Here is a 24,695-nt window from a genome sequence, read left to right as displayed (position 1 = left end):
GCACTAATGGTGTTTGCTTTGTTGCAGATGTTCACAGTAGACAGTGTTTCTGCTGCAGACTGCAGACAACTCAGATGAAGAAGGTAGTACCATCCTCCTTCCCCCACCTTCTGTCACCCTTGCTTTACTGTGTGACAGTATGTGCCGTAGGATATGACCTGCCCACTCAGAAACACAGCATCCCTCTCAAATATATGCAGGACTCTGATCCTAAATCCTCACAGCGCAGTGCTCCACGGAGATTCTCCCCCCTTAACGTGATTCTGATTGCTCTGCTCATCTCTGCTTTATGCCACATTTCTATTTAAAGTGTTTTCCTTCTGCCGCACTCTCCACTCCGCACAACTCTTTTAAGCACAGTTCATGAATAAATTGTGATGTGTCAAGGTTTCTGCTCAGGTTGCCACAAGTTTAGATTGTGTGGGATTTTCGGCAACTCCAGGCATGAACGGCCACGATTCATGCCCAACCTCTTAAGAAGACATGCACAGTAAGGTGCAAGGATATTTACATACCATGCTTTTTCTCCAAGCATTTCCAGGTATTAGCAGTTTCTTCTATGATCAGTTCCTGATATTCAGTCAGGTTCATGGTTGAGTGAAAAAATGTAACGTGAGATGAAGGAAAGCAGTTGGCCTTTTCTTTTCAGTCGTGTTTCTCAAAGCTCATGAATCTTAATAAACAAATTTTTATTTACCAAATGTTCACAATTTCTGGTAAAGTGGAGATTTACACTTTGTAAGAGGAATGACGGGACCGCATGGAACTATTAAGAGAAATAGTCGCTGTGTTATGATCCCTGCTTCAGCCCCTGTTTTTCTTCCTCCTTCTCCCTCTTTTTCCTCCTTTCTCCCATGATTCCTCATTTGTTTATGTTTTGACCTGTCTGTCTCTTTGGCTCCCTCTGTCTGTCATCTCTCCCTCCTGTCTCTCTCTCCCTGCTTCACCTACCTGCATTCTGCTACCTGCCGATTACAGCAATGAAGTGTCAGCTGCAGTAATCAGTTCACTCAGGACACCTGCCCACTACCTCACCTCCAGCTATTTAAATCCAGTTCATTCAGTCACTCCTCATTGGACCATAGAGTCTGTTCTCCCCACCAAGCCTGTTACCTCCCAACTGCTTCAGCCCAATGGTCTCTGCTCTTTTTCCCCGGATTTCCGCCAGTTCTTGTTTTTGTTTCCTGTCTGCCTCAGTCATATTCGGACTCTGTTTTTCCTCAAGCCTGCCTCCCCAATCTTGTGAGTACCCCTTCTGGTTAGTTTTGTAGGTTTCCTCCCTTTTGTTTATTGTGAATTTTTGTAGACGGTTGGTTGTGGTTTCCCCCCCCTCGATCCAGTTTCCACTTTTGTGTTGTAATTTTTGTTTTATTTAATAAAGGCCCTTCCTTATTTTCCTCCTGTCTCCCTATTTCTGTGTCTGCGCATGGGTTCTCTGACCCCCCCGGTAACACGCTGAACATTGTTTTTTAAGCGCAAGGACAGCGTCCTTCAGTACACAATTAACTTCATACAGAGATGATGTATAGAACCAGGAAATTTTGACCAGTTTCAGCTGGAGAGCGAGTTATGTCTCTATTAAAAGGATATAATGTGCCCCTTTTCAAAATGAATCCCATAGCACAGAGGTGACATTGCTCTTCAGTCCATTTGAGTCTTCATCACTCCCATCTCCCTGCCTCCTGGACTCTTTATTAGCCAGGGTCAGACAATTAGCTTCTCCTTGAGAAGGGGAGCAGTGAGGCCCCCGTTGACAAGCTCCTCATCAGCCATTCCTTCTTTTCAGCCTTGGCACCTGTTTTTGAAAGATACAGAAATTATTCATATCTGTGCCAAATTTTGATTTACAGTGTTGTTGTTTTTTTTAATTTCTCCAATAGGTGTCTATTGACTTAGACAGGGGACAACAGATGGTAAGACATGGTGTTAACAATGGCAATGATTTTTCTATCTATATGTAATTTATGTTTGTTATGATAAGCCAAATAAACATGCCTACATCATTGTCACATGTTCTGTTGTGTCATGGGCCTGGCTGTGCCTCTCCCTCATCCCTGTATGTGTGTGTATTTCCAGCTGTGGCATATTTTCTGCATATGGCATCCGCTAACCTGTACTAACACACTTGGGAAGTAAATGATTGGAGTCGTTGATCTTTGATTCACTTGCGGGTTTATTGCAAACCCCACAGAGTACAACCAACTACATTCTGTGTGTCTTGCTTGTATTCAGGTGAAACAAAAATTGAGCTATTTGGTGACATTGACCAGAAATATGTTTTGAAGAGTGAATGTGAGGCCTTAAACCCCAACAACTCTATATCTACCATCAAGCATGGTAGTTGTAGCATTATGTCCTGGGGCTGTTTTACTGCTAGTGGAATTGATGCTTTCCACAAAGTAAATTGAAAAAGGAGGATTACCTCCACATTCTTCAGGAAAACCTAAAATCATCAGCCAGAAAGTTGGATCTTGAACGGAATTGGGTTTTCCAACAAGACAATTACCCCAAAGACATACTAAAAGCAGTGAATAAATGGTTTAATCAAAATAGAAGGAAGGTTTTAGACTGGTCTTGCCAAAGTATTGACTTACACCCCATCAAGAACCTGTGAACTGTGCTGAGGAAACAAGTCTGTCAGAAAGCCAAAAAAATTCATTTGAACTGCATCAATTCTGTCAAGAGGAGTGGTCAAGTTACAATCAGAAGGTTGTGGAAGGCTACCAAAGGTGAAAATGTTAAGGAACATTTAAGCAGACATTAGCATTGTTTGTGTATTTTTGAACCAATAAATTTTTGTCGTACTTCCAGAAGGCATGTAACAAATGACAAAGATGCATGCTTTTCAATGATATCGTAGACAATTCGGAGTTATAGGAGTCATTGGAAACTCAAGACTGCTCTGCTCTACAAGGTCTTTCCAAGTGTAATTAACTTTTAAACAGTTTGGCATCACAGGAGAGATGTTATCCTTTCAAAGTACAGACCTTTCAGCCTGTCACACCCCAGGACCTGGCTCTAGCTAGTGGCAGCTCTCTCCCTTCCCCCTCCCTTCTCTGTTCTCAGGTGGCTCTGTAGATGGTTGGCAGGTGCAAGCTATTCCAGTCAGCGGGCCCTGAGCACAAGCAGGCGGGAGTTATCCAATCAACCACTTCTTCAGCCATGTAAGACTCCACTCACCAGTCGATGCCGGACTGTGAACAACCATCATCTGCATTGCTGCCAACTTGCACCTTCCCCTGGATCCACCTGCTCCAAACATCTGCCATCTGTCACCACTTCAGAGTTCTGGAACCCCTGTTCATCTCTCCTCTGCCTTCAGACCTTTCCCCACACCAACCTGGTTCTGACTGCTACACTGCCATCTCCACCAACCTCTGCCACACCAACACCACACGCCTGCAAACCCTTATGCTTTAGCCGCCCTTACCCTCCTCTCCATATCCTTCTCAGCTAAGTTCCCATTAGCTTCTGAGCCAGACTGATCGTTGCCTTAGCATTTCGTATTTGTATTGTTACTTTTCCTGTAGTGTTCTTTTGTGTAGTATGGCATTACATTCTTGCCTAGGTGTTGCTTATCATGGGTTTGTGTTTGAGCTTATTCTATTTATCTAGTGTAAATAGTCCACCAGTCCTCTAGAGGACGCCTGTTCTTCTTGCCGCCCTCTGCATGTTATAGTTGTGATGTTTTGTCACTTCTGTTTGTAGTCATTCTGCGCCTATTGTAATTCTCTGGTTTGATTCTTGATTTATAAAATAAAAGCCTGCTATCTTTTATTCCCTTGTGTTGTCTTTTACCCTGCACTTGAGCCTCATGGGGATTCATAACACAGCCAGTCCTTCTCGGCAGGTAAAGAGCAGAAAAATATTTGTTGACAGAACTACTCCGTGAATAATTACTAACATCGATTTGGTTCCATGTGGATCCAGTGTATCTTATATACTGTATGAATATTCCAATCTCCTGAACAATTATTTGATTATTTCAAAAGCTAGTCATTATGTTTTTTTTTTTTTTTGTTTTTTTTTAATAAATCTGGTTTTATTCCATATGATTTTTTTTTATTTTAGTTCCTTATTCCAGTGGTTATTTTAGGTTTTCCAAAGTCAAATTTTTACTTTTTTGTAATATGGAACTTTTCCTCGCATTACTGTTCAATGAAGAAAGTGATGGCACAGATAACAGACAATAAAAATAGTAAAAATGATTAATTAGCTTGATTAGCATGTAAATCAAGCAAGGGAACTGGGCAGTTTGGAAAATTGAAGAATTTGAGAGATGGTAGTTTATAAACGTGGCACTTCATTCTTTAAAAAAAGACACAAGCAAAAACTCAACATAATCCAGTCAGCAGTTGTCACCTGAATGTATCAGGGAAGTTAATTCAGTGGCATAGCAACTCAGTTTCTAAGAGACAGGGTTGAAGTTAGCTGATCGTATGTGGCTTGTTGCCATTAATGTTTATACTTCTGATATATATATATATATTTTCTCTGTAATACTAACTGTAAATGTAGGCCTTCCATAGTTATACAACTTTTATATTTTGATTAAAACATTAATTAGTGCAAACCTAAGAACTTTCCCCTAGTCTGTGCTATATAGTCTGTAACTTGCTGATCCTGATATAATCCTCATATCCTGCATCGTACGAGGATGAGCTCGTCTCTGTTATTATGTTTCACTGATTGATGGGAAATGATTGTCTGAATGCCTGTTGAGAAAAATGAACCTCAACAACCCTTCAATTTCAACTTCATCATGTGACAGAGCAGAATGAGCCCCAGCAGTGGCATAACCAGTCCTGAGGCAGAAAGCCAATTTCTTCTTAGAGCTCAGCAAACCCGATGCAATTTGATGATGGGGAGATTTCTAAGAGGGAGTGGATGACAGTTACTTGCCTCATTCCAAAATTACGCTTTTCCGAAATTTAATATCATGGCAGCCTTTTTCTTTACCTCTGACTCTTGACTCTCCCCACCACATCTCAGTTTTGATCAACTATCAGTTTATGATATGACTGCTGCATGGAAAACTGTTTTTACATATCCACATTTATAGTTGCTTCGGAAAGTATACAGCCCCCCTCTTTTAGCAGTTTAGTGCACTGTAAATTTAAGTTAAAATGGATCAAATTGGCAATTTCATATTATCTACACCCAATAATCCATGATGTCAAAATGAAAACATGTTTTCACAATCAAATTTTTTTTACTAAAAATCAAAAATTGGAATCTCTCCTTTATGGAAGTCTTTAGACTGTTTACTGCAGCATTCCAAATGGTGGTTAAATGTGGTTTCGAAAGGGAGACTGCTGTGTATACAAGGTCCCACAAAACTGCACGCCAGGACAGAGAACAATCCATGAAATCTAAGGTACTCTATTGATGTCTGTAATACAAGTATGGAAGTCCATAGGTGATAACAAGGGTATATTACTAATTATAAACCATTGAGTGTTCCCAGAAGCACAGCCACCTCAGTAAGTGTAAAACTAAATAAGTTTGGAACCATGCTTCCTGGAACTGGTTGTCTGGCAAATTTAAGTAACCAAGCAAGTCACAGATACTATATTTGCTTGAAAAGTCCTCTGCAAGGAAGAAAACCCCGCTGAAAGGAAGGCTTGGCAACTCTCCATCAATCAGGCCTTCATGGGAGCCATTCTGATTAAAAAGCATAAGACATCCTAGGAGTTTGTTGAACAACATTTCAAAACGACTCTGATCTTTTGAGTCTCGGATCTGATTAGCCAGCAAGTGAACTACAATATTTGGGTAGATTTTAATATGTCCACAAGCATTCACAGTATCATCTCTAAATATCATCTCCCCAACACCTTTTGCAGTCATGCGGTCTCATATTATCACACAAATCCATTCATCCATTTGCTACACCAACTTTATCCTGTAAAGGGTCACAGGAGGATGGAACTTATCCCAGCTGAGAGGTGGGGTACAAACCTGGACAGGCTGCCAGTAGACCATAGGGCTCAGCCATCATGCACACGCACACGCACGCACACACACAAGATTTAAAGATAATTTAAAGATTATCTAAGCCATTTTGTTTTAGGGCCAAACAAAATTAATATCATTAATGCCCACCAAGTGGACACAAAAATTTTGAGCATGCAGAATTAAGACTAACAGGTCATAGTTAAGGCAGAAAAAAGTGTGATTATGTAATAATGATTTACTGCTTGTCTTTATTTTCTCCTTCAAACAAGTTTGACAAACCTATAGTATGTAGGGTGTCTGATCATCTGATTGCTCAGGTTTGGAACCTCTGTAACTCTTAGCATTGTTGCCAGTGTTGCTTGAACTCAGTGGCTTCAGGGAATTGAGTGTTATCACAATAGATTAAACTGATGACCACAAAATGCAAATGACCACATTTGAACCTTCTGTGCTTTTTACCAAACCATAGAAACATATATACAAAAAGTAGGCTAGCCTGTTTCCTACACTGAGAAGTCTCAAAGGGAGTCACTACAGATAGAGGCCATTCAGATCCAAATGAAGCTGTCAGCAGTGGCGAACTGCCCATTTAATGCGCTCTATGCAGCACACACTGCAGCAGTCCAAAGTGGACCCTTCAGACTCCTGCTGAGACTGGCCAAGGGAGTGTTAGTGCTCCATTACTCTATCAATCCACCAGCTGGTGGTCCCTCACCTCCCCAGGCTCTTGGACTACGAGGGCACCGACAAAGCTGAATGTTGCCCTGATAACATGCCTCTGCAGAAGCACTGCAGTATGCAACATTCAGTCACAACTGTTGATTTCATTCACACTTTTGATCCAGTCATTCATTTCTTTGATGTGACGGAGAGGTGGAGCTGTGTGGTGTCACCTGAGAGGACTCTGGGTTCTCAGGAGTGTGAAGGATGTGGCAAGGTTACTGAGATGATTCTACGCTCCTCAAAGTGCACCAAATATGCATAATTTATAAGAGGGCTTTTAGATTAGGTATTGTGACAGTTCACTACCATCCATCCATTATCTATACACCGCTTAATCCTCACTAGGGTCATGGGGGGGGGGCTGGAGCCTATCCCAGCTGACTCGGGCGAAGGCAGGGGACACCCTAGACAGGTCGCCAGTCTGTCGCAGGGCTACATATATAGACAAACAAGCACTCTCACATTCACACCTACGGGCAATTTAGAATAATCAATTAACCTCAGTATATTTTTGGACTGTGGGAGGAAGCCGGAGTACCCGGAGAAAACCCACGCATGCACAGGGAGAACATGCAAACTCCATGCAGAAAGATCCCGGGAAAGCCGGGACGCGAACCAGGGATCTTCTCGCTGCAAGGCGAAAGTGCTAACCACTACGCCACTGTGCAGCCCCACAGTTCACTACCAACACAGATAAAGAAAAATGTGATCAATTCTGGATTTAGTTAGAAATGTTTGATCCCTGCTAACATCTGCTGAGTCACACATTTAATCCAAGATGACAGCTGCGTGATCAAACAAAAAATATTATCCATTCTACATGTTTCTTATCCTATAGCTGCACAATGACATGGCAGCACTAATGAGAGCTATGAAGACTAATAATGATTGTAGGATACAGCACACAATAGTCCACTATAGTCTCTTTGTGACACGGTTTACGATTACAGTACAGTGGAAGTTCATTGGAAATAAGTCACCTGAACAAACTACACAACAATTACTTAACTCCCCTCCAATCATGGTTTCTCAGGAAAAGCATTCTCTCTGTCAAATAAATCTTTCATTTGAAAAGACACCATTACTTTTCACCAGCTGGACTAGATTTTACAGCGCAGAAGGTGAACCCACAGCAAGAGTGCACGGAGCAGGCAGAGACAGGTCAAGATTTACCAGGTTTTTTGACAATAATAATAATAATAGAAAACTAACAAACCGGTTAATTTGGCTTCATAGATAAATATAGCTTGATGTCATCTGCATAACAATTGAAATTTATGCAATGCTTCCTAATAATATTGCCTAAGGGGAGCATGTACAAAGTAAATAATATTGAACCAAACAAAGAACCCTGTGGCACTCCATAACTAATTCTGGTGTGCGTGGAAGAATCATCATAAGCATGAACAAACTGGAATCTGTCTGATAAATATGATTTACACCAGTTGAATGCGGTCCCTTTAACCCCAATAACATGTTCCAGTCTTTGTAATAAGATGCTGTGATCAACTGTATCAAATGCAGCACTGAGATCCAGCAGAACAAGTATAGAAACTAGTCCACTGTCTGAAGCTATTAGAAGATCTTTGATTACCTTCACCAGTGCTGTCTCTGTACTATGATACATTCTAAATCCTGACTGAAACTCTTCCAACAAACCATTCTATGCAGAAAATCACATAATTGGCTTGCAGCTTTTTCCAGAATTCTAGAAATTTAAAAGGAGGTTGGCTATGGGGCTGTAGTTGGCTAAAACACCTGGAACTAGAGTAGGCTTACTGAGAATTGGCTTTATTATAGCAACTTTAAAAGCCTGTGGTACACAGCCTGTTAGTAATGAGAAGTTGATTATATTTAATACTGCAGTGTTAATTAAAGGAAAGATGTCCTTGAACAATCTAGTGGGAATAGAGTCTAACAGGCATGTTGCTGGTTTAGAGAAATTTACTGTTGACGTGAGCTCAGAGAGATTTACAGCAGAGAAGCAGTCCAAGTATAAATCTAGTTCTATGGATGTACAGTGGCTCTGCTTCCAGAGCCACTGTACATCCTAAAGACCTAAAGACATATTTAGGATTTTTTGCCTAATATTCAAAACCTTATGTGTGAAGAAGGTCATGAAATCTTCTCTACAGAGGGCTAAAGGAACAGAAGGCTCCACAGAGCTGTGACTGTCAGCCTTGCTACAAACCTGAAAAGAAACCTGTGCTTGTTCTTGTTTTCCTCTATTAAATATCAATAATAAGCAGTTCTTGTCCTATGAATTGCCTTTTTTTAAATATGTGATAAAACTGCCTTTCCAGGCTAAATGAAATTCTGCTGAATTTGTAGAGTGCCATTACCTTTCCGGTCTTTTTCTGCTTTAAGATGTGCAGTTGTTCAATATACCATGGAGCTATTTTCTTATAATGTATTGCCTTCTTTTTCAGAGGGGCAACATTTACATTGGTCGGGTTAATCTGAGTACTAATACTTGTAGGAATGTGGGGTAAACCTAAATATTTCAACTTGTTAGTTAAGTTTGTATCACCAAAACTTATTTCTCTGGAAAGCACTTTGGCTCAAGGGTTGCTGTTTTGAATGTGCTATAAAAACAATAATGCCTTTATTTGACAAGTAATGGATAAATTTGTTATTTATTGGGCCACAGTTTTACAAAAGCAGGAAGAGTTTCCATGTCCACAAAGAGAGATGAGGACATAATGACAGATGTGGTTAATGCTTGCTTTCTGATGACTCTGTACTGATAGTAAAATCCCTATATGTTATAGTGCATTTGTTAAAGTGCATTTTGCCAAAAATCCAGAGTTGAACTCGTCAGGAAAAGATCTGAAGTCATCATGAATACCGTAGAAATGTAAAAATCATCTGCTAAGGGAGATCTTGAAATGTGATCAAAAGCGTCACACCAGCTTCCAGACTGACCCTGATATGAGATTATCTTTTTTCCCTTTACTGGCATTTAGAGCATAATTTTATGTCTTATCTCTGCTGCAGACACCATTGATTTATTTGATGTTTGCACTGATGGAATACACTGTTACGTGCCCTCCCATTGGTGGCAGTAGGGAATGTTTTTGACAATCGTGTAGTATCTTTTATACTACACCCTGATCATAGCTGAGTTGGTTTTAAGTGGAATGTTTAATGTTGATGTGACAGGACCTCTGTGTGGTGTGACAAGTGAGGGAGTCTATAGTGCACGAAAGATGACAAGAGATGTCAGATGAGCAGAAGAAGCCCTCGGCCCTGAAGGGAGGATGTCACTGTGGATTCAGGTGAGGAGCTTCCTCTTTGCTCGCTTTAAGATGAGTGTTCAAACCCTGCTCATCCTGTCGGCCTGCACCCCTCCAGACAGCTGCTCTCCGCAACACAAAGTCAGCCATGAGGAAAGGCCCTGCAGATGGTGTTTCAACAGTCAACTCACAGTGATGAGTGCATAGCAGCTTAATGAAATTAAAGGTCAGTTTCATCCTAGGGAAAGTGTACCTACAAGCTGTTCCCATGCCGGTATGTTTTCACTGCAACAGTGGGTTTTCTGTGGAATTACATTACACACACCAGACATTTCCTTTCCTGCAGCGTGAAACGCTCTGCTCTCACTTTGTTTTTGTTGATGTTGCAAGGACTGTTTGGGTTCATCATTAGCTGCCCTTGAATGTTTGAGAGATGAGAAAACCATCTCACACTTTGTTATATTTTTGTACAGTTTTGCACTTATTTGACATAAACTGGGAGCGACGGGAGGGGCGAAAGAGGTGGACATGAATAAGGTCTCTTTCACAGAAAACAAATCATGCAAGTCACTGTCTGCAAAAATTAGGGACCGTTTACATGACAGCTTTTCACCCAAAAACACAAAAGCATTTCCTTTGCCTTGTAGGGTTTACATGACAATGGAGTGAAAAAAAATCTGCGTTTACGTTAGAATGCTGGAAGGACTGAAAATGCTGGAGTGTGCATGCCAGACCAGTGGTCGGCAACGTAACTTTGTAGAGGCACACCCCACGCGACCACTACCCATTCCTCCACAGACCAGAAGAAGTACAGCCGCTGATGTAGAAGTGGGCTGATCAGCTGGTGTACTCCGGCTACTTGTTCACACTGCGATGGTGGTTGTTGCATTTGAGAAAAATTCCACTCTGGAGGCCGTATTTAAAAGTTTCCTTTTAGGTCGTCTAAAACACTGTTTCTGTGTAAATGGGAGGCCGCAATGCAACAAATCTTTGTGCTTCATCCTAAAACCGTTGTTGTGTAAATTGGCATTTAAAATCTTTGTTGTCGTTTGTTTGCTGATGATGCCTTTTGAAAATCAGTAAGTGAGAGGGAAACTAAAAAGTGGACAAGAAAGGAGCCAGAGCTTGTTATTTTGGCTGCTGATTGCGAGTGGGGCAAGAAGAGTAGCAAAGATAATTCTCAGTGAGGACACTCATAATCAGCAGCCAAGGACAGTCAAGTAGAGGCCTTTCATAAATGATGACTCAGGATTAGGCATGGGTTCACCACTTTGATCCAAAAACAAAGAATCAATGCAAACAGTTCTGCAGTGACATGACAGTTGACATTGTTTCTGCAGGGGTTGAGCAATCATAGATGGTCTGTCTTAATTTTTATGAAAAAATAGTCAAGAACTGCACAGACTTCAAACGACATTGTGTATGTGTAAAAAAGACTGACGGAAGGGTTGGCAGGAGGATTTTGCAGCTGGATGGAGGTGAACAGAACACCTTATAGCTTCAGGCAGTAGTTTGGTTCTGAAGAGGGAACCTCCCACTGCTCCCTAAGAGTTTTTTGAAATGGACATTTCCCATTGAGGTGACATTCAAACTTCAAATGGTTCATGCACAGACACGGGCTGAGGCTGAGGTATGGTTGAATCAGTGTAAGACTACTTGTTCGTCTGTCCCCGCAGCTGCGTTTTGTACAGTACAGCCAGACAACCACTGAGTCAAGCAGTGCTGTGGTTGTGTCAGTGTTGAGAATGTCACACTAGAGAGCTAGAGTTATACACCAAAAGCAAAAACAAACAAAAAAAACCACTGAAAGTCAGAATGCAATGTTTAAGAGCAGTAGTATGTGGAACTGAGTTCACCTGAGGTTCAGATGAGGCCTCCATCTTTTATTTTGTTCTTTTAAAATATTGTTTATTTCATTTTTATCCACCTCCACCACCTCATTTAAAAATTATGTTTGATCCCATATTTACTGTCCCCTTCATATTCCCTAACAAATACCAGAGCAGTTTTTTTCAGTGGGTGTATTGGTGAGTGGGACAATCGATTTGAAACATGAACTGGTGGGTGTTTAGGTATGTGATTCCCACATGTCATCTTGACTTTCCGGCTGTTTAGGATCTGTGGGGCACGGCTACAGAAGAATGATGAATCTGACTGGAAAAATTAAGGAGAACCTGTCAATCACAACTTAGTCCTGAACTGAAGCTGATTCTGGCTTATTGTCTTTTTTTCCTTCAAAAGGGACCATAATTTATATAAGAAGCATCATGCTGTATTCGAACAGTTTTGAAAGTAGCAACTGAAAATAGCAATTGAGACTATAACCTAATGAGGAAAATGTCTCACATATTAAGTGAGATGCAGGGTCATTTTCTAACAGATTCTGTATAACCAAACTTCTTTTTGCAACTAGAAGAGTCACCCCCTGCTGGCTGTTAGAGAGAATACAAGTGTTAGCCACTTTTTTCCACTTATCAGGTGGCTGTGACTCAGGTAGAGCGGGTTGTCCACTGGCTATAAGGTTGGCAAGTCAATTTCTGGCCCCTTCATACTGAACCCAAAGTTGCTCCTGAAGTCAGGAAAGCTTTACATGGGTGAATGTGTGTGTGAATAGGTGAATGGTAATGGCTTTGAGTACTGCCAATCTAGAAAGGTGCTAGAACCAGTGATTAACATCGTTGCCACTGCGAACTATTAACTGTTACTAGCTAACTGTGAACCTGAATAGCGTGTTAAGTGTAAAATTAGCAAAGAGCTTTGCAAAACAAGTGCTAGAGAAGAGCAAAGTACCATAATCCCCACAGATTATTAGGTGAGCTAATATCAGCTGAAGTAAAGACGTGAACAGCAAGACGTGGTGTCGGCCACAGAATGTGACACACATCCACAATACTGACACATCAATAATCCTTTCAAGATGACGTGTAATAGATACGAGAGAGAAGTTAAAGAAGCAAAATGCATGAAAGGCGATTTGTATGTTTCAGAGCTCTGTGTGGGCACCTCTGCTCACTAAAGTCACACAAACTGAGGCTTTTTAACTCTGCAGCTTTCATTCTGGACCAGTTTCTGTGCATAAATATGAAGGAAAACTTGAAACGCAACCAGTGTAAAAAGTAACTTTATTGAATGTAATGGGCTACATGTGTCTTGTAACATGTAACATACTCCACTCCACCCCCCAATCCTCCATGTTATATTCCATTTTGAAACATTAAAATATCAGTTTTAGAGGAACAGAAACATGTGGGACTCAGCTTTAGGCATTCAGGGCAAAGCTTGAAACAACAACAGTGAACAGCAACAGTGAACAACAGTGAACACAACAGCTGCTCTCACACCTGTTGTGTCCACTGTTGCTCTAGACATGAGCACAAATGAGACGCAGGAGGTTTTCTGTAAACAATAACAGATTGGGTTTGGACTTGATTTATCATCATACTGATTAATGTCCCATAATTACAAACATTTGAGAGGATATATTTGTTGTGCTGGAGTCATCAGGACAGATTGTGACCCTGTCTCCAGCACCAATTTTTGTGCATTGCCCAGTATATGTGTGAAGTCCTTGAAGGCTGTTGGAAAAGCTCATGCCGTTTTTTTGTTTACGACACAATCCTACATACCCTGAAAAGAGAGCCCCCTGAAAGCCACAGTGTAATTCCAATGCCAGCTATTAAAATATTTGACAAATTTGACGCATCAACACAAAGGAAAAGTATTAGAAAACAATAAAAGTTATGTGCTGCAATGTGTGTGTGTGTGTGTGTGTGTGTGTGTGTGTGTGTGTGTGTGTGTGTGTGTGTGTGAATGTGTGTGTGTGTGTGTGAATGTGTAGATATAAAGTGTGTGAATGAACATGATGAAAGACTGTGATTACATATTGAGAGCAGCGGTGCCTCCGTCATGTTTCCAGCACTCAGTGTGAGCGGAGGAGGATCGCTCCATTGAGGGATCATGACTGGCAGCATTAATGAGACTACTTAAGCTTTATACATCAGCGGCTGCTTGTGTTGAGCATGAAAAGGGTCCAACTGCAGAGAGACACAGAGAAAAGCAAACTTCTATTAGTCTTTATTGTGCTGTCATTAGATATCTGCTTCCACCTCAAAGCTATACAGACTCCTCTCACTGAGCTCTCATTTCATGTGACTGCAGTGCTGTGCTGCAATTCACACAGTGGGAAGCATGAAGACTCACTCCATTTAAACTCCAGCTGTCACCTTGAAGAGGAGAGCTTCCATTTTCTTTTCAGAGTGATGTTTCTCATCTGAGAGATGCTCAGGGAGCTTCATGCTTCCACACTGAGCTTGTATGGATGTACACAATCTCAACAATCAAACATGCACAGTTTGTTCATCACGTATTCAGACTCCCTTTCTTTTTACACACTTCATTGTGTTGCAAATTTTAGTTTAAATGGATAAACTTGTCAATTTTGCCAATCTATCTACAATCAATTGCCCATAATTACAAAGTGAAAACTGTGCTGTGGCTCTAAATTCTGGTCAATAGAAACTTGTTTTCTTTAATAATCTTGAAGGCATGTATAAAACTTGGGAATGGACAAAAACTAAGACATGAAGTCCATGACCGCTCTGTAGACCTGCTTGATAAAACTATGGCAGGGCCTAGGTCAGGTCAAGGGTATACAACAATTTCTCAAGCTTTGACTCTTCCCAGGAGCACAGTGGCCTCAATAACTGTGAAATGGAAGAAGCTTCTAACCATCAGGACTCTTACAAACCAAAACCATCTCCCAAGCAGTGCAGTCTGGATAAACTAATCTAATCAAAGGCCAAGAGACCAAACAGGGATAATCCCAATACTAAACAAGAGACTTGTTTATCTACACCAACAGTTTTCAAAGTGTGAGGCATGCTTCCTCTGGAGGGCACCAGACAACTTAAAGGGAGGAGCAGCCCAAGAAAAAATAATCCAGTTAACTTCAGCTGTGCAAAATGTGGCAAAATGTATTGATTTTTAATACAGTGAAAGATGAGACAGAGTCTGGAGAGCAGAAAGTATGACCATGATTAATTATCTGAGAAGATCCCACAGGAGTTATGTGTTTATGAATGTAACTGTAAAAATCGTAAACCTAATTAAGTCATGCACCATGAATGCCTCCATGCTCTTTGTCCTCACCAATAAGATTGGTTTTCACTTCCAACTGTTCCCAACCTGGGGCAAGGTCCTCATCTACATGTGTGATTTGTGTGAGAAGTCCTCCTCTTCCTTGCTGGAACTACTCACCACCAGTGAAACTCATGAACTGGGTTATAGTTTTGGCCTGTGTCTTTGATATTTCTGAGCAACTCTCTGCAGTGCAAATGTCTTTTTGTCCTAAGTCAAGTCTCTGGATTCTAGAAAATATTGGCCCTGTGGTGTGCTCATATAGAACAGTGCCCAGACGAAATGTTCCCAACATTGGAACCTTGTTGAAGAGACCAGGACTTCAAATAGACTCGGTCCAACAGGTGCTCATTACATGTTTGAAGGGGCAAATACCATAGGTGAGAAATCCAATCTTGTCCCCAGTGACACCCTGTGATGGACTGACCATGAAATAGGAAGTGGCCCTTTTCAACCAATAAACATGTGCACACTTAGTACACAGACTCTCAATAAACATGTATGTGCATATATTGAAAAAATGCATATGTGCGTGCTAAACAATAAAACATGCCTATGTGTACACTCTTGTAAACAGGACCACTTTCACTAGTCCACCATCAACAGAATCTCTGAGTCAGCACATTATCAACAAACCATTTCTCTTGGTGATCAGTCAAGAGTTCTACAACGCACAAATTAACCTTAGAGGGAATCAAATTGAACTCAGTGCGCAAAAGAATGAGATATATAAAGTGACAGAAGAAGCTACAGAAAACCAAGGCAATGACTTTATACATAAACTACTGCTACTAACAAACAACAATGGTTTGTCAGTTAAAATGTACAATAAAGAAACTAGATTAGAAAGACTGTAACTGTCACTGGAAGCAGCTGGTAAAAGCTCATGGATCATACCGTTTGAAAGCACTTCACACACTAGTGCTCGGATCTTTCTACCAGCCAGCTGTGAAACATCTGCGCAGGACTGCCAGAACAGTTGGGAAGAAGACGTCTGAGGATGAGGAGACAGTACAGGGTTGCCTGGAAACAATGAATTGGGATGAACTATGCAATTCATTTGGTGAGGAATTTGATGGGTTCACTGAATTAATCACTAGATGTACACATTTTGGTCAAGATAATACCGTACTCATATTGTTGTACATATTGCTCTCAGCTCTCATAGGAGGCGGTCGCACTTTTCCTTGCTCCGCTATCTCTGTTCCTCCCTACCCTCATGTCTCCCTGCTTGCTGCATTTCTTCGTCTTCGTCTCGTCACAGGCCTAGGGGAGCCTACCTGTCCGGATGGGAGTTTTGCCTCTGGTTACGTGATCGACGCCTGGGGGAAGTGGAAGGGGGTCATGTGCCTGGCACCCCTATCCGTGGAGGATGTGGAATAACTGATTACATTCTGGCGCCCCTGGAACAATAACAAACTCCTCTGGAAGTTTCATGGCCAAGAGATAGCTCTCCTACACCCCCCCCCACTTTCCCAAGGACACCTGTTGACTTTTGGACCGGGCCAACCGAGGACGTCTCCATAGCAACCTGCTGTGTTATCGCGCTCCCACCCTCGCGAACTGAGACACCGGAGGTCTGAGACGGAAGAAGATGGGCTACACTCATACACACACATCGGACTCATGAACTGAGGACTGAGCTAAACATTCGCACACACATTCCCATATCCCCCCTCCCCCCCCCCGCCTCCACAAGCTTCCCTCGCTATGCACAGGAGCCAGGAATCCGTGCACCTGCACAGGAACCGGCTAACTGTGCAGTGCTCCCCCCTCCACCTCCCCATATCCTTATCCCAACTATCCTTGTCTAACGTCATGCTTTGCCTGTTTGCGGGTTTGTTTTTTTAGGTTCCTTCTCAAATTGAATTTCCCAACATTGGACGTTTCATTTGGTACAACGAGCCTTTTTTTTTCTTTTACCCTCTGCTATCCCTACCCAGATCCCAACATGTCCTTTTTCTTTTTTCTTCAAGAAAGGTGCGCGCAGCACTGCGCAGCAGCCGGAGCTGTCATTGGCAGGGCAGCTCAAATGAAATTTCGTTGTATATGAAAATGTGCAATGACCAATAAAGATTGATTGATACTCAACCAACAACAAATCATAGATATCAAAATATATTAAGTCCATCTTTAATGAAAAAAGAGGGCGTTCAAAGATGGAAACAGGGAGAATATTAAAAAAAATAAAAGTACTAAAGGTGAGAATTAGGTAAGGGAACAAGAGCTGTTGGAGAAAGATGGAAGACAAACTCAAGTTGAACAGAGCGAAGCTTTAGTTATTCTCCCATGCTGGGAGTGGACCCTCTGCAGGTTATTAGACTACCATAGCAGTGGAAAACACATTTATTCATCTTCTCAACTGGGTAAGACCAAAATCTCTGTTAGGATTCTATCCTGTGACTACAACCACATACAACCAACATTGCTGGGATAAAAACTAAGGACAATGCAGGTGGACAATGCAGGTAGACAGCTCCCTGCTGCCCGAATCCCTGACTACCTCACCGATCAGCCACAGTATGTGAGGCTACAGGGCAGTGTGTCAGTCCAAGTGGTCAGTGGAATCCCGGAAGGGGACTGTCCAGATTTTGATTTTGTTCACACATTCCAGGACAGACTTTAAATAAAACACAAGGCCATACCATTCACAGAAGTACTCAGATGACGGTGTTATTGCTGGATGTATGAGAGGGGGTGAGGATGGTGAGTATGAAGGATTCACTGGAGATTTTTGATAAATGGTGTGATGGTAAACATCAACAGCATAACAGCTGTAAAATAAAAGATTTAGTGGACTTCAGAAAGAACCAGACCCCACTGCACCATATTTCCATTGGAAGTGTGGATGTTGACATGGTACAGACCTATGAGGGTCATGAACAGAACTGGGCAATAAACTCATCCAGGAGAAGTGCATGAGTCAACTGCATGTTGTTTAAGAGGCTCAAGTCATTAAATATAACATTAATATAATAGTGTTTGTGTACCTTTTGGTGACTTGGAGAAAAAGGTCCAAGCAGCTACTAAGGATAACTCATGTGTTTTCATTCTGTGTGAGCTGTTTGCCATGCAGGGAACCATTTAGAGAAATAAGGCTATGTAAAAGATCATATTGACATGTCAGATAATTTAAATAATTAATGAAGTTACTGCTGCTGTGTCACTTGCACAAACAGTACATATCCCATCTTTCCACTGGAAGACAGTTTGTATCTTATTGCTGTGAGATGGTACAGGTGTTTAGGAGGAAGAAAAGAAGGCAACATTCTACTGTACTTTTGTTTAGTCAGTGCAAAACGATGTCTGAGAGTTTCATCAGTATGTGAGCTGGTAATGCTGTGATACTGAAAGAGACTATCTATCTGTCTCCGTCCGTCCGTCCGTCTATCACACAGCTTGACATTAATAGCCATTAGCTCATTTTCAGAATGTGTTAGAAAACATATTCAGTTTGTAATGTCTATTACAGATTACAGAAACAGTGTAGAGACAGAGATTAGCATGCGAGTACTACTTCTTTGTGCTGAATTAAACAATTTGCCGGTCAAAAGCTTGGTGTAACAAAGTCACTGACACCATTGAACAGAAGTATCGCAGGTTGCCTCTGAGGGACACTTTTCATGGTGTATGTCTCACTCACAGACTAAATCTTGATGTTAGAGGATGATGGTTGTGTGAGAGAAAGTGGAAAGCACACTCACTAACACGTAAATAACAGATGCTGGTCTGTCAGCAGCACAAGGTATCACCCACTGAATGGCAGCTTGGGGGTCAAGAGGCCACCTGGGATGACAAGATTAAACTACTTACTTCAGCTTCATTTCAGTATGTTTGCAGAAGTATGCAACTTTTTTCAAATGTGCACTTTCCATATAGAGAAAATTCCACAGAGCAGGTGACGCCTCAGAAAATTAATTTCTATCAGTTGTCTGGTGAGGCTTCTCATTGTTTTGCATTGTAGCGTTTTGGAAGCTTAATTCTATAACTACTACGCAACTTCTTTTGTTTTAAATCAAAATACATTGAAGTGTTTCAGTGAATGTTTCAGATCACTGAGTTAGTCTGACAACAGTCTATAATCCTCCTGTTAGTGTTGAAACTGTTTTAGACATGATGATTCTACTGCAGGTGCTGCTGCTACATTTCACCTACTCTCAGTGCTTGTTGAAACGGGCTGAATTCTGCTGGTTATATACCGACTTACTGCTGTTACTCATGCACAGAGTGTCAGTAATATTGTATGCACTGTCTCATATGTCATCCCTGTTTAAATGTAAGACGTCAACATGTTGAAACAGTATAGTAATACGGTAATAAATCATGATGGTGGTCAGCTGTAGAGGTCCAGTTAATTGCCAGGGAAAATAACTGAGTCTATATACTTTATACTTTCAAACTGAACTGTTCCAGGTATAAACATCTACTTGATGTGTTTTTAATGTACAGCTGTTGACAGTCACACGTGAAGTTTCTTTGAATGCTCTTGACCCTTCTTATGGGAAAACTGATTAACAGATCATCGCAGAACTCTAACCAGCAATAATTTCTGCATATCATGTTACTGCTGACCATTTTCCATCTTATCCAGAAGTGATCACACTTAACAGCTCATCTCTGTTCTGTCAATGAGATCAAGCTGATACAACAGAAGTTAGAAGCAGCTAGTTGATTGATCTGTCCACATAAATGTCATGTTACAACCCAACAGTCTGTATCAGACATGTAGCACTAAGAACTGTTTTGCTATGTAAGTTGCATCTGCAACTTGAAGTGCTGTGAAAAAGTTTATCTTCATTTTTTTGCATATTTGTCACACGTAAATGCTTTAGATCATCAAACTAATTTTACTGGAACAGTGGTGAACCTTCCCAGGAGTAGTGGCCTGACTACCAACATTTCTCCAAGAGTGCATCAATATATCATCCAGGAGGTCACAAAAGAACCCAAACATCAAAAGATCTGCAGACCTTACTGGCCTCAGTCAAGGTCTGTCTACATGATCACACAGTAAGGAAGAAACTAGGAGAAAATGGCATCATGGAAGAGCTGCTAGGATCAAACCACTACTGACAAAAAAAAAAACATAAAGGTTCACCCAACATTTACAAAAAAATATCCAATGAGCCCAAAGACTTTTGGGATAACATCCTGTGGACTGATGAGTCAAACGTGGAACTTTTTGGAAGACATGGGCCTGTTACATCTGGAGTAAAGCTAATACTGAATTCCACAACAAGAACATACCAGCAGTGAAACATGGTTGTGGTAGTGTGATAGTTTGGGGCTGCTTTGCTTCCACAGGACCTGGATGACTTGTCATAAATGATGGAGCCATGAAGTCTGCTCTCTATCAGAAAATTCTCCTGGAGAACATCCATCCATGAGTTCATGACCTAAAGCTCAACACAAATGGGTTATGTAGCATGACAATGAGCCAAAGCACACAAGCAAGTCCACCTCTGAATGGCTCAAAAAGAACAAAACTAAGATTTTGGAGTGGCCGAGTCAAAGTCTGGACTTCAGTCCAATTCAGAGTCTGTTTTAAGACCTTAAAGGGGCAGTTCATGCAGGAGAACCTTCTAATGGAACCGAATTAAAACTATTCTGCAGAGAAGAGTGAGCCAACATTCCTCCCCAGTGATGTAAAAGATTGATCACAAGCTATTGCAGATATTTAACTGCAGTTATTGGTGCCATAGAGCAAACCAGTTATTAGGTTTAGGGGGGCAATTACTTTTTCACAGGGCTAATACAAGTTTTTAACAAATCTTTAGTAAATCATCATTTAAAAACAGCATTTTGTGTTTTGTGGGTTATTTCTGTTTAATACTGAATAAACACAATTACTAATTTGACGATCTGGAGCATTGTGAGAAATATGCAAAAATAGAAGACATCAAGCAACTACTTTTTCACAGCACGGTAAACATGTTGTCAAATGACCAGAACATGAATAGTGGGGGCTGCAACATACTATACATACCAATACATTTTTATTTTAAATCTAATCTCTGTCCAGATATTCATTTGAGGACTGTTTCAGAAATTGTACACATGCACACAAACACATATGACCATTAATGAACACTAAGCATGCGTGTGCTGATGTAAACAGGCAGGAGACCTAGTACTAAAAATAACATGAGTATATGGTGGTCATGTCAGTGAAAAACAGGCTGGGAGTTATTGCCTCGGGAAAACAGTCCTGAGATGGGGGGTGAGATGAATCATAGAAGGTCATGTGATGACTGACAAAACCAAATTTCAGAAGTGACCATGGGTGTCTGCCTCACCGTTTTTGCAAGTATGTTTCTGCGTGCCCACACTAAACCACAGGGTCAGTTTTCAATCCAACAGTGTATCAGCAACATTTCCAAAGTCTGAATTTTAGCATGCATCAGGGTAGTGTAGATGCTAGTCTTTAATATAGCACAGGTTACAGATTTTAAAATGAAAATGTATTAGTGCCGACAAAGCCTGTTTGTAAATTTGTCAAAGGACAGTCTGCAAAGCAATAACTACTGTTTAATCACAATGTAATTTGTCTAAGCAAAGAAAGCTTAACACAGACTCTCTGCTGTCAAATAAAATAGAGATCTTTATTAATCAAACATGAACACAACATTTGCTCTCTGATAATTAGATGGTTTATAACTTAACAAGATAAGCAGTTGTGTAAATTTCACGTTCACATATTAAGTAGACAGGAAAAAGAGAATGGCATCTTCCACGGCCTTGCCTTTTTAACTGTAAATGATCTGTATGCAAGGGTTTAAAAGCCAGAATAAAATACAGACAGCAGCTGCTGCTTGTTTTCATTTGTAAAGTGACCGCATGACATCAAATACAATCGCAAAGATTAACAAACACTGGAAGATGTGCTGTCATGGTTCAGTGAGATGCAGCAGAGAATTTAACGCTATCATGTGCCCCAGTTGTAATAGCCTACAAAAAGCTGATGGGGACACCTCAACGTGTCCTCATTACACTGAGTACACATTAATTATGATTCTGACAGACTGACAGCTGTACTATGGAGCCATCTCATTCCGAGTGCCATTTATCCCACCACCACCGTGTCTTCATCTGGGAACTCATAGTAGGGGACCTCGAGGTTGAGAGGGGCAGGACCTTTCCTGATGCGGCCAGAAGCGTCGTAATGTGAACCGTGGCAGGGGCAGTAGTAACCTCCATAGTCTCCGGCGTTGGCGATGGGCACACAGCCCAGATGTGTACACACTCCAAGGACGATGACCCATTTTGGATCGATGACCCGATCCTTGTCATGCTCAGGGTCTCGCAGTTCTGCGAGGTTGACGGCAACCTCTGCAGCGATCTCCTTCTCCGTGCGGTGACGTACGAAAAGCGGTTTGCCTCGCCACTTGAAGGTCATGTTCTTACCTTCTGGGATGTCGCTCAACTTTATTTCAACCTTGGACATTGCCAACACATCAGCTGATGCACTCATGGAGGACACAAACTGAGTGACCACTGTCTTGGCAGCATAGACGCCCACCACGGCTGTGGCCCCAGTGACCAAGTAGGAGAAGGTTCTCCTGGATTCACTGCTCTCCTGGGATGACTTGTTGGGGTCAAGCACCTCTGGACGCCTGTAGTCAGTGAAGTCTGGTATCCTGATGTCTGTGTGGGCATACCTGAGACCCGCACAGCCTGCAAAAAAAAAAAAAAAGTCAGAGATTAACTTATTAGACATTAATTTAGCCCACTAATGACAACAAACTGTTCTCCTTGTATAAATTTCTTTGTTTAATAGGGGTGAGCCATCTGACCAAAAAAATTATATGACAATCTTTTAAGGTAGGATCACAAACCACAATCTAAATGACAATCTCCCTGCAGTTTTCGATGAAGTCATATGATTACATGACTTGTTATGCATATGGTGGCCTGAAAAGGTTCTATATGCAAGTATTTTTTCCTCAAAGTTCAGTGACTGATAAACACATATTCCCGACCCTTACTGTCTCAAATATCACTGTCTACAGACATCACTGCTGTGATAGTCATTGATGTCATTCAGCTGCCTCTTCAGCGTCTCTCTTCCTGTAGCGTAACAGTAAGTCCACTATCTTGAACTGCAACTGGCATTTGACTATCTCATAATTAGCAAACTTAATGGCACAGCTGTTCTGTGTATGAAACAGTTCTCCACATGCTGCAGGTTCTGGTTGGAGTGGACCTCAGTAGATCTCACATAGAGCAGAACAAGGCCCTAAGCAGTGTAGTTCAAGTCTGTCTGTCTGTAGGATGAGAGACTGGAGGCACCACAACAGCACCCTGTTCAGCTTGGTCCAAAAAAATAAATAAAAAAAATTACATATACCGGTTTATGTTAACCGCTGACAGTATCTGATAGCCAGTTAAACTGGAACACCGGAACAGTAACGATATTCGGTGAAGTCCATGAATGCAGTTTGTCAAAGTTCTGCAGCTGATGTTTCGACCCCACAGAGATGCTGTCAGTTCCCATTACACGCAATCTCAGTTGTTGACCTCAGGTGTAGCCGTTGATTAGCCACCTAAGCTAACAGGTGGCTAGCTAACTATATTCAACAGCCGGATGCTTACGTTGGTAGTTCTGGACTAATAACTACGTGGAAGTTCTCAGTGATAAACGTGAGGAGACGGCACTTTTATGGAAAATATACTCCGTGGTGTTTACGTTTCAACGCACATTCTGAAACAGCAGAATGTCGATTCAGTCGGCTAAGCTAACGCTCGCAGTCAATGAGGAGACTTACCATTGATGCTAACTGTCACAGCAGGCCCAGTATGTGGGCTTTGACCGGCTAGCGACTCGCGGCAAAGGAATGGTTTCTTCGTGTTCAGTAGAATCTTCTCTCCTTTAACAACAACCCCAGGCACCAGAGCTTTCAGGGGCCCGGCGACAGCAAATGCTGTAGCCTGCATATAAGGGGAAAAAGCCCCTGAACGGGTAGCTACTGACATCATGTTTGCTCCTACGACCTTGTCTGCCTTGGTGCACACGGAACGAGTTGACGTAAGTACATGCGTAATCACGTCGCATGTCACGTGACAGCGAACTAATCCGTTGGGCCTTAACGCCAGTCATAAATGATCAACTATTGAATATCAAAAACAAATAAAAGTAGAAATCAGCACGTGAATTCTTTTTTTTAATTTAATGCTTTTTATCTTTTTTATTTGTATTATTTTCAATACTGAAGATTGACACCATTTGTGTGTGTATATATATATGTATATATGTATATATATACATATATATATATATATATATATATATATATATATATATATATATATATATATATATATATATATATATAGATATAAAAATAATTTTTTATATATATATATATATATATATATATATATATATATATATATATATATATATATATATATATATATATATATATATGTGTGTCAGTGATGGCTATCCTCTACGGTGGCCGAGGGGTGCAAACGCAGCACAAAAACGGAACGCCCTGCAAGAGACAAAAACACCCACAAAAACATAAATGCTGCAAGATGGAAAACACCTACAAAAGAGAAATGCTGCAGGAGACATAACACCTACCAAAATGAAACCCACTTCACAACAGAAACGGACTGCAAACAGGAACGCGCTTCACA

The 24,695-nt window shown here is 41.2% G+C and overlaps 1 protein-coding gene across 1 annotated transcript; it reads right to left on the bottom strand.

Annotated features, from left to right (window-relative positions):
* Window positions 1-21,636: 21,636 nt before the first annotated feature.
* LOC111583405 (cytochrome b-c1 complex subunit Rieske, mitochondrial) lies at window positions 21,637-24,078 on the bottom strand. The gene is made up of 2 exons (XM_023292486.3): window positions 23,819-24,078; window positions 21,637-22,727 (listed from the first exon to the last, which is right to left on the bottom strand). Exons 1-2 carry the CDS (start codon window positions 24,027-24,029, stop codon window positions 22,117-22,119), a joined length of 822 nt encoding a protein of 273 aa, XP_023148254.1. The 5' UTR covers window positions 24,030-24,078; the 3' UTR covers window positions 21,637-22,116.
* Between the last annotated feature and the right edge of the window lie 617 nt (window positions 24,079-24,695).

The sequence above is a fragment of the Amphiprion ocellaris genome, chromosome 1 (assembly GCF_022539595.1).
Source record: "Amphiprion ocellaris isolate individual 3 ecotype Okinawa chromosome 1, ASM2253959v1, whole genome shotgun sequence".
NCBI classification, from domain to species: domain Eukaryota; kingdom Metazoa; phylum Chordata; class Actinopteri; family Pomacentridae; genus Amphiprion; species Amphiprion ocellaris.
This window is presented reverse-complemented; position numbering and strand designations above follow the sequence as displayed.